Source organism: Glycine soja, chromosome 10 (assembly GCF_004193775.1).
Source record: "Glycine soja cultivar W05 chromosome 10, ASM419377v2, whole genome shotgun sequence".
In the NCBI taxonomy this organism is placed as follows: Eukaryota; Viridiplantae; Streptophyta; class Magnoliopsida; order Fabales; family Fabaceae; genus Glycine; species Glycine soja.
The window spans coordinates 33,928,060-33,939,672 of NC_041011.1; the positions used below are offsets into that span (position 1 = coordinate 33,928,060).

The window sequence follows — 11,613 nt, forward strand, 5'->3', positions numbered from 1 at the left end:
AGACCTTGATATTGAAATGTTTAGTCTTCCCACGACACACGGGATTGTTTGCAATAGCAATGGCTACTTGATTGTCAACAAAAATTTCAGTTTTGTTCTTTTGAGTAAATAGAATGTTTGGCCTTGTTGTAGTGAGATACATTAGACATCCAATGAAGCTCCTATAATATCCTTCATCAATGTTATCAACACCTTCTTCCTTGCTGAACTTCTCCTTTTGATTCATTGGTGTGCTAACAGATTTGCATTCCTCCATTTGAAACTTCTTCAAATTTTCTTTTGCATATTTCCTTTTTTTAATGTTTAGCATTCTTTCAAGATGGCAATGACCAAGTCTCTTGTGCCAAAGTTCCGTGGGTGTGACTTGAGTGAAATAGGTTGTATACTCCTTCTCTGCTGGATCAAATGAGAAGCTTTTACCTTTCATTTTAACCCTTAGAACTTCCCGGCCAACAATGTCAAAGATAAAGCAATGTTGATGTTCAAAGGACACTTTAAATCCCTTTTTAATCAACTGACCTACACTTAGCAAGTTTTGATCAATGTTAGGTACATAAAGAACATCTGATATTAATTTGATACCTGAACACGTTGAAATTGCAACTGGAATATAGCCACCATTCCCCATTCTGACCTTTGAGACATTAGTTGGCTTCAAATCCTTGAATAGAGTCTTATCATATGTCATGTGGTTCGTACAAACACTATCAATCAACCAACTTTCACTTGATTCACTACTCAAGAAGCATGTGGCCACAAACAGTTGGTCCTCCTCTTCTTTTTTTTTTTTTGGAAGGCAAAATTATATTATTAATAATATTAAAGCATAGCAGTACCAGAGGTACTGAGATAACAAATACAAGGCACTGAAAATGCCACCTTCCAAAAGCAAAACCCACCAATACCCACCACGAAGGAAATATTACAAGTTAACCAAAGGTCTCCGGAAGAGTGAAAGACCAATGGTTAAATGGAATATTAAAACCTTTTTCTGAAACTTTAAGCCAAGACCAAGCATGAAATAGAGCATCATCCAACACTTTGGGAGGTTCAAATGGTGTGCCCTTAAACAGGAGGGAATTCCTGTGTTGCCAAATAGTACTAGTTAGAGCAATCCACCATATACACCTCCTATTATGATTCCTCTGTGTCCCAAAGCCCTCACAGAATTGAATAAAATGTGTTGCTGGGTCAGCTGAGAAAGCTCCTTTAAACCGGGTCCAGCTCATAAATTCCCACCACAGCCCTATAGTCATTCTGCAATGAAAAAAGAGATGGCCAGCCTCCTCCTGGTGATTTCCACAAAGGGGACACATAGTTTGTTGTAGAACCACATTTCTCCTAAGCAAATTGGCCCTGGTAGGAAGTCTATCCCTAAACAATCTCCAAGAAAACATGTCAGCCCTTGGGGGGATTTTAAGCTTCATTAGAATCTGAAAATTCCTAATGTGCTGTCCAGAACTATTGGTAGGCATCAAGAGCCTATAAGCTGACTTGGTAGAATAGAGTCCATTAGGTTCTGCTTGCCATACCATAATATCCTGCAACTGCTGATGAATAGAAAAGGCAGATATATCTTCCATGAAAGCTATGGCTTGCTCATTCTCATAATCAAATAGGTTCCTTCTCCATCTAAAATCCCAGCTCCATGTATTTTGAGAAAATTTCCCCATGTTAGAAATGGACAGGTTTTGCTGTCTGCTAATCAAAAATAATTGATTGTACTTCTGCTGAAGGCTACATCCCTGACCTATCCATGGATCTTGCCAAAACCTTACCCTATCCCCACATCCAACCCTCCAGGTCATATTTTGGTGAATAATCTGAAAATCTGGCTGGTGATAAAGTTTTCTGAGATCCTTCCACCACCAAGAATGCCACCCTTTAACTCTACTGCTCTGCAAGTCTGCCAAACCTCCATATTTGGAGGTAAGAAGTCTGGCCCAAAGCTGGTTGTGATTAGAAGCTAGTCCCCAGATCCATCTTCCCCTTAAGGCTGCATTGAAATTGGACAGGTCTTTGATTCCCAATCCCCCATCAATCTTCGGATTGCAGATGTCAGCCCACTTGACCCAAGGAATTCTGTTATGGTGTTGAGTTCCCCCCCCCCCACAGAAACTGCCTTTGGAGGGTCACCAACTTATCCACTTATCCTCCCCTTCTTGATTAGCAATCTGAGCTCCCTCATCATGGTGATTTTTGTTGGGATAGATCACCGCTTCATGCCTTATCTGGTTGCACTTGTTACATTTTGCATCTGGTCTCCTCCAACATCTGAAAGGTGCATGACCTTTTTTGCCACAATGCTGACAAGGTGGATAATTTTTCTTTTTATCCTTACCTTTGTTTTGGTTGTTTGCACTATTTTTGTTGCTTGCTGGTTGATTCTTCTAGAAAAAATCCTTTTTGCTTTCATCAACTTCATGATGTTTGGCGGGCAAAGCACCTTCGACAACACGATCTTGCCTTATCAACCTTCGTTGCTCTTGAGCTTGCAGGACATGTAACATTTCTACCAATGTGATTTTCGACAGATCCTTTGTGTTCTCCAATGAAGCTATAGATGCTTCATACCTCTCCGACACCGTTACCAAAATTTTCTCTACAATTCTCGAATCAGCAAAATCACTTCCCAACAACTTTATCTTGTTGGCAATACCCAACAATTTGTTTGAGTATTCTTTGATTGTCTCTGACTCTTTCATCCTTTGAAGCTCAAATTCCCTCCTTAAATTCAGCACTTGCATGCTTCGTATTCTATCATCTCCAGCGTATTCCTCTTTCAGATAATCCCAAATTGCTTTGGGTGATTTAAGAGTCATAATTCTGATGAATATCATTAGTGAAACACCAGTGAACAAACATGACCTCGCCTTTGCCTTCATCTTTCTTTCCTTGTAATTTTTAATTTGGGCCATGGTGAGATTTTCAGACAGCGGATATATTTCATAATCCTCTTCCACAGCATCCCACAAATCCAAAGACTCCATGTAGGATTGCATTTTCACTTTCCAAAGATCATAATTCTCTCCATCAAAGATTGGAAGAGTTATGTGGGAAAAACTTGTTTCACCTTCCATGGTAGAAGTCCCGTAATAATAAGACTCTGATACCAATTGTTGATTTTGTGGAGGAAATTATAAAAAAACAGAGGAAAGAAGAGAGACAATGTGTATGCGAAGGAAATAGAATTATTCTATTCTAATTCAAATTGTTCTCAGCAGTAATACAATAAATAGCAAAAGATAAACTAATTAGATAACAAGATATTAGCAAATCAGAATATTAAAACTAACTCGCTCCTTAAAGATAGGAACCACTTATTGACTAGGCTAATCCATCAAAACTGACTTACTCCTAAAATATAGGAAACCAACTTATTTACTAAATCCTATTTTAAAAACTGAAAAAATAAAATATTATGCAGATACAAAAGTATATCTTCAACATCCATCAAAGCAAAAATGACAAACAGAAGCAGTGTGCCCATACTTGTAACACACTTGACATTGAAAATTAGCGAAGCAACCTGCAACACAACCACGGCCACCGCCATCACCAGCGCCACCACGAATAATCTAGCGAAAGATCTTCAAGAATAGAACCAATATTCTCTTGAAGCATAATCGGGCTTCCAACGGAAGCAAGAGAGTTGAAAATTGCTCGAATCTGCTAAAGAAACTTGCGCATCGATTTGCTTGCAAGTGTCGTAGCTCGAAACTGAGTGCAAAGTTGGCAAGCTATGGCTATCGCTTGCTTTTGAAAATAATCATGAATGCGTTCCCATACCTCATAGGAGTGGGTGCATCCTAGAACTCACGATAAAATCGACGTAGAGAGTGTCGATTGAAGCCATGTGAGGAGCACATGATCCTATTGCTCCCAACTTTCATATGCTGGATTCTCAAAGTCAGCGTCACGATCATCTTTAGAGAGTAAGCGGAGCGGAATCTGTTGATTCGCGACGAATCACTAAAGTCGATTGGAGTTGATAACTGGTTCGACTTGTTGTCGCCAGAGAAAAGTTGAATCATCAAGTCTGAGAAATTGAATTCGGGAATGAAGAAGCAGAAAGCAACGTATTCTGTTGTGACGCCATTGGTGACCGTCACCAAGCTCTAGATACCCTAAAAGAGTTCTTAATAGAACTGCAGAAGATAAAAGATAAAGAGTAAAAGAGAGAAAGAACTTTAGAATCAGCAATTGTTATTATGATTGGGCAACTGATTCTATTACAAAGAGATTTATAGAGTTCTAGAACAGTTAGTAATTACTAACTAACCTTCTAACCAACTCTTAACTAACACTGGAACTTAACTGAGTAACTAACTCTGTGACTAACATAGTTAAGTGAGTGTGCAGTTGAATACTGCACCTCCCTATATACTACTCTAATACATACAAGTAAAAATCCCTTCTATCAAATGAATAGATAATTTCTAGTAAGTGAAAACAGTTTTTGCATAATTCATAAAATCACCAACAAATTTAGGCAAGAAAATGATACTAAATGCATAAAACATCAGCAAAAATATAACATTATAAATTTCATCATTTAATAAATAAAAAGTAAAAGAGGTTACAGCTTGAAGACCCATGATTCTATACATAAAATAATACAGAAAAATACCTCCACCACATGATATCCACATTGCCTAGCAGCTACATGTGCAAGTGTTGTTTTTCCAAGACCTGGTGGTCCACAGAGCAGAAGGATCTGCAATCATTATGAAAATTCAGTTAACAATGGGATTCAACACTCTATATCTATCGGTTGGTATCATAACACATTATAAATCAAATGGCTGCATCTTATGCCATGTACAAACAAAACAATGAGCATAGTGCAATTGCAATATTGCATGATTAGAAGGATCATATGGAAAATATTATCAAGAATCATTACATTAATACTAACTCCATCCCTAAATATAAGACTCTTTTAACTAATTCGCACCCATTATAATACATTAACAATTTATATAATATTTTCAAAATTACCATTAAAATTGTTAAGACTTGTCTCACTCTTTTTACTTAATTACTTTCTACCTAATTAATGTGTGTTAGTCATCTTTTCCAATCCTCACGAGAGGAAATAAATTTATCTTATTAATTTATAGCTTTTATTGTTTACTGATTTCAAAAATTGTAAATAATTAAGGGCATTTTGGCCAAAAAATAATTAATGCAAGAGACAATTAAAAAGGGTCTTATAAAAAGGGACAACTAAATTTTTCAAAAGAATCTTATATATAGGGAAGGAGGTAGTATATCTGTTGTTTTATACAAAATGCTTTAAATATTAAAAGTCCAAAAAGAGTTCAAAAATTAAAAGATTTTTCAGTAGAATCCATTAAAAAACATATAAGATGGGAATTTGGACCACTTGGATCTGGAGTGACAGCCCATTAACAAGTATTCTAGAGAATTTTAGAATATGATTTGGAGGGAAGATAAGTATTTTTCTCCATAAACTATCAAATAATCAGAAAACATGAGGGCAAAATGCTCAGGTGGAAGCTGAAAGAATAGACATATTTCCAATATATAAAAAATCATCAAGAAGAAAAATGTTTACATTTCAAGAAAAAGTCAACTGCTTTCCAAAATTATCTATCAAAAAAAGAGTCAATACTCAATAGTTCATTGTTACAAACCCAACCATTACATGTTTAGTGAAAGAGATCACACACAATCAAAATACTAATCACAACACAAATACATTATCCCAAATACTAATACATATTCTAAACCCACCCTTGATCGGTCCAGAAGAAACATATAGTTAACTTGTTAATTATGACCAACCCATTACAAATGGTCACCAGTCTTCAGTCTTCACAAATAATAGCACAAGTCTACCTGGCATTGCATATTTTCTTCTCAAAATGACAAATGCATGGATGGCTATGTAAGAGTAACCATTTGACTATAAATCATATTAACCAGACAATTCTCAATGAAAATGCAAACAGACAATTATTATAAATTACCTTTGGTTCTGGAGGACCAATATTCCTTGACTTTGCATTCCATATATCTTGAATACTCTTTGAACTACCACTTTCATCCATACTTCTAGAATTTTTATACCTCCTCCCATTACTCCATCTGGGTCCTCTGCTCATCCTTGGAAACTTTGAATTCAATGGTTTCTGATTGTGGACAATGGAAGAATGTCGTTTCAAAGCAGACAAAACGTCATCTGATGTGCTTCGAATTTCAGATCCAAACACAATAGAATCCCATTGTTTCAACCACAAGAGTACCTGTCCTAGACAACCAGTCAAATCTATCAATGGCAACAGAAGCCAAGCCAAGAAAGCCAAAGAATAGTATATCTTTAACTATAGCAGTTTTAATAAATGATTTTTTTTCAATAAACTGAGAGAGAACAGAAAACTGAAGAAGAAAACTGATATTATTGATCTGAAAAAGTTAGTTAGAGTTAGTTACAATTGTGGTATATATAGACCTCTACACTGCTGAACTAACCATAACTGATTCTAACTAATCCTAACAGACTAACAGAATCTAACTGCCTGATCCTAATGAGGTGCAGTTAGAAAAGACTAACAGCCCTTACACTCTCTGAACTACTGACTAACACTAGATGGGTGCTGTTAGCATAAGCTAACAGCCCTTACAATAACTATTTAACACTGGATGGGTGCTGTTAGCAAAAGCTAACAGCCCTTACAATCATTATACAAAACTGTTTTCACAGTTATACATTTACATACACCAATAATTTTCATAACTAAAGGTTATAGCAACATTGTACCTCGCGATTTGTCTGTTCATCACTTAGAAGCTCAGTAAATGATTTTGGAGCATATTTATCAACCCAAAGTCGCTCATGAACCATTTGCGCTTCAGGAACGTCTAGAACACTTTGGCCTTCAGAACTAGCTTCCAAGGCCTTCAGCATTACAAGAACAAGAATATGCAATCAGAAACATTACCAGTCATGTATGATAACAAATTTTAGACGTTTTCCAAGTAACAAACAAGTGAAACAACCACAATCCAAAAACACTGAAATTTTCATTCAAGTTTCAGAAAATCAGAAGCTCGGAAAATGCATTGTTAACTCTTTAGTCCAAACCTTAGCAAAAGCCTCTTGCTCCAACCTCTCAAGTATAACATTAACTGGTTCTGAACTAAGTTCTGCAACCAAATACAATTCAAGCAAATTAGCTCAGTATCAAACAAAGATCATTATCAAAATTTAAGCGAAAACCTCATATTAAAACAATCGTATTTCTAACAAAGTTGGATCCTAAAGTAATGTCCGGGAGTCAGATTTTGGAAGGGAAAAAAGAAAGGAATATCTTCATTTCTGTTTAAAATCCGATTCAAATATTTTGTATTTATTGAATAGCTGTTTGTAGGCAAGTCATATCTGATGTATAGCCAAATCCTATTTGATTTGGAGGAACAAAATATCGTCTAATTATGTGCATTTATTGTACTAAGCTTGTATAAATCAAACTCTGTAGTGCCATTCGAACACATGGACTCAGCAGTTCTATGCCTATCCTTTCTCTCTTTGCACAATTTCTAATAAATATTCTCTAATTTGATAATCATTTAAAAGAAAACAAATATAATGATAAACTATCATTAATTTAATGTCCTAGCGTTTTATTTACTTTTAAAAAAAATTATATAACTCTCTTAATTCATAAATTATCCTTCCTTTTCTTTTGTTCCAAAACCTTTCCTCCAAAATACCCTCAAGATCTGAAATTGTGAAAACGCAAATAATCTTAGTGCATATTCAGTTCAGGCTTTTAAAAAATATCCACTTTTTCTTTTAAAAATTTCATCCAAAATTTGATCTTAATTAGCTAGGCACATGAAAAAAAAAAAAAAAAAGTAAACCATCAATTTCGTCCTTGTACTATTACCCTCCCTGTTAAGTAATCCTTAAAATAAAAAATACTTGAGCAGTCCTAGAAATATTAAAAACCATGTTAGATAGTCACCTCACCCCCATCCCCCCAAAAATAAAACACTTACAGAAAAAGAAAAAAAAAACCTTCAAATTAATCGCTAAACCATACTACTGAAATATCTCAGCATCAACTTAAGGACAAAAGTGATGATTGATGAAATTGATGAATATTCAATATTTCAGGAATTATTTAAATAATTTAATTTCTCAAGAAATTATTACGAGAGGGGTAGTAAAATTAGTCAAATAGTTTATTTCTCTAGGAATTACTAGCAGAGAGAGTAATATTGAAGAAGAAGAAAAAAGTGCAATAACCTCGGTCCCTCAATTTACTAAAGAAAACACCATCTGAAGGACTAAAGTATCGAATATAAAATATTTCAGGGATTAGTTAAATAGTTTTATTATTCTAGGAATTGTAAGGAACGAAATTGATTGTTTATTAAAATTTTAAAGAAAAAAAAAAGGTACCAGTAGAATATCCATTGTAATCAAGCTTCGTGACGCGCTCCTCTCCTTGAAACCGGTTAAGCTTCGCGTACACCCTGTTGCCGCTGGGCGCGGTGATCGGCATGCACTCGCCGTCGATCTCCGAGGCGTACCTCGACAGCGTCTTCTCCTTCTCGAACGCCATTTCCTCCACCGCCGGCTCCCCCTCCGGAACCGGCGGAGGAGAGTACCGGAGCCAGTCCTCGTCGGCGGCCGCGGCGGAGGAATCCTCCTCAACTGCAACCCTAACTTTCGCTCTCTTCTCCTCTTCGGGAGGAGAAGGAGAAGGCGGACACGATCGCTTGTGGCCGCTGGATTCGGGCTCCGCCGAAGGAGCAGCGAGATCTGGCGGTGGCGGCGATTGTTGAGAATTTGATTCATGAATTTCGGCGGTGGGGTCTAGGTCTGGGAAGTAATAGTGACGGTCTTCTTCTTCTTGTTGTTCGGCAAAGTGAGAATTTGATTCGAGAAATTCGAGTTCTTCAGGGAGTGGAATGTCCATGTCCATATCATCCATGTCAATTGGTGGTGTTTGGAGAGAGAGAGGTTTCAATTTGTGTGAGAATTGAGAATTGGGAAGCAGGGTTTGTGTAGGTTAACTATGGACTGGTTTTGGCGGGAAGGGGAGAAAAGATAGCTGGCCTTGGAGGCAGTGTTGCTATTGATTTATATATACCTGCACAAAACTGACAAAAGAATGTCAAGGCTTGTAGACCGTTGATTAAGTGGGGGGAAAAAACCATATCAACAGTACTTGTTTGATGGAAAAATAAAATAAAATTAGGAGAGCATTGGTTTGAGAAAAAAAAAATATTACATTTTTTTATTTATTTTTTCTGGAAATAATTTTTATTCTTCCAAACTTTCAGAATTTAGAAAGTAAGAAGTTGTTTTGTTTGGTTTGAGAAAATATTTTTTATTTTATTTTTTGTTTTTATTTTGTGAAAAAAAATCGTTTTTAAGTTTAGAAAACTTGTTTGGTTAATTTCTTGTTTTCCGTTTCCAGAAAATGTAAGTATTGAAAATGTGTTTTGGTTTAACTATTTTCAATTAAAGCTCATGAAATAAATTTTATAAATAATTTTTAATAAAATTTGTCTGATATATTTCCTCACTAATAATTATTAAAAGCATTGTACTATTTGTCTATAAAAATAAATAAATAAGCATAAATATAACCATTATCAAATCTTAGATCTCACAAACAATATATATATATATATATATATATATATATATATATATATGAGATGTGTTAGTTTTGCATCATGATATCAATTTTTTATGTTAACATGTTTGCTATAACCATAAAGTTGTTGAGAGTATATTTGCATCATGATATCAATTTTTTATGATGGATAGGATCTAATCGATATAAATAGGCATAGAGTCTCTAGTCTAAGCACATCATAAAATAATACTCATGATTGTGTTAAAGACTATAAGCATTCTTTGTAATAGATAAGTGTTGTCAAAAGGAGGTATGGCTGGATGTCAAAAGAGTTATGGAGGGATGTTAGTAACATAATTAAATTACATATACTGATTTTGGTGTACAAAAATTCATCATTTGGTATAAGAGTCAGGTTTTCCTCGGCCTATGTGTGGATAATTTTTAAATTACAATTGCAATGTTTCTTAAAAAAATCAAATTGTTTGTTTTCTATTTCTGTGAGGTTTCTACGCTACATTAAATATATATGATTTTGTTTATATATTTTATTGATCCACAGTGTGTTGTTCCTTTAAAACATACGAGCATGATTAATTCCATTAAAAAGATTTATTGCACGTAAAAGGATTTTCCTTTTGGCATTATATTATCTACATATGTTTCTGTTGCTACATATAGATTTTGATGACATATTGATTCACATGCATTTTAAATTATTATAAGCACTAATATTTGGTTACATGTTACAGTTCAATCTTTGATAATCTCTGATGAAAAAAATGAGGTTCCCATATTGACAAGGGAAAATTATAAGCAATGGAAGGAATGAGTTCTCCTCCATTTAGGGGTTGCTGACCTTGACTATGCTCTTTGTAGGGATGAGCCAGTTGAGCTTACAGATTCTAGTACTTTAGAAGAAATTGTGTTATACGAACGATGGAAAAGATCTAATCGTCTTTCCATTATGTTCATCAAGGCGCATATCTATGCTAGTATCTGTGGTTCAATTCCAGAAAGCCAAAAAGTCAAGGATTTCATGAAAGCCATAAATGAACAATTTGAAAGTTTTGAGAAGGCCTTGGCTAGCACCCTAATGTATAAGTTGTCATCTATGAGGCTCATTGGAGTCGTAGGTGTGAAAAAACTTATTATGAAAATGAGAGATCAAGCGACTCAACTTAAGTTGCTCCAAGTTGAAATTTCTGAGTCATTCATGGTACACCTAATTTTGAATTCACTCCCATCACAATATGGTCCCTTCAAAATATCATACAACATACATAAAGAGAAATGGTCAATCAATGAACTTTTGACCATGTGTGTCTAGGAGGAAGGGAGACTTGCTCAAGAAATTGGTGAAGGTGCTCTTATCGTGACTCAATATAAGGGGAAGAGGGGAAGGAAGGAAAAGAATCATATACCTCCTATTGCCAAAATTAAAAAGGAGTCTAGGTGTTTTTTTGTAAAAAGAAATGGCACATAAAGAAGGACTGCTATAAACATAAGACTTGGCTTGGAAAGAAGGGTAATCATTTTTCCTTTGTATGTTTCGAATCTAATATGGCTGGTATTTGTCATGATACATGGTTTATTGACTCTGGAACTATGATTCAGATTTCTAATACCATGCAAGGCTTCTCAAGCCAGAGGGAGCCAAATGAAGGTGAACGGTTCATCTACTCTAGGAATCGGATGCGTTCACATGTGGCGGCTATTGGCACATGTAGACTTAATTTAGGATTTGGATTTGTTTTTGAATTGAATAATGTCTTTTATATTCCTGAATTTTCCAGAAATTTAATTTTTGTTTCTAGACTTGTTCCTTTGGGCTACTCAATAAAGTTTAACGCATCCGGATTTGATTTATTATTTAAGTCTACTATTATTGGAAATAGTGTGTTGAATGACGGTTTGTTCAAAATTAATTTATCTAACATAATTCCATATAATTTGATGGCTACACAAGAAAACTTTGGTATTAAACATA

At 35.2% G+C, this 11,613-nt stretch overlaps 1 protein-coding gene across 3 annotated transcripts in view; it reads right to left on the bottom strand.

The window, feature by feature from the left end:
* Positions 1-9,091, bottom strand: part of LOC114372090 (chromosome transmission fidelity protein 18 homolog) — a 52,677-nt gene extending 43,586 nt beyond the window's left edge. For all 3 annotated transcript variants that reach the window (XM_028329487.1, XM_028329485.1, XM_028329484.1), the window contains exons 1-5: positions 8,435-9,091; positions 7,112-7,173; positions 6,788-6,925; positions 5,997-6,272; positions 4,631-4,717 (exon numbers count right to left, since the gene is read on the bottom strand). In XM_028329487.1, coding sequence (XP_028185288.1) covers positions 4,631-4,717; positions 5,997-6,272; positions 6,788-6,925; positions 7,112-7,173; positions 8,435-8,969 — 1,098 coding nt within the window. In that variant the 5' untranslated portion in view covers positions 8,970-9,091. The remainder of the gene's footprint in view (positions 1-4,630; positions 4,718-5,996; positions 6,273-6,787; positions 6,926-7,111; positions 7,174-8,434) is intronic.
* Between the last annotated feature and the right edge of the window lie 2,522 nt (positions 9,092-11,613).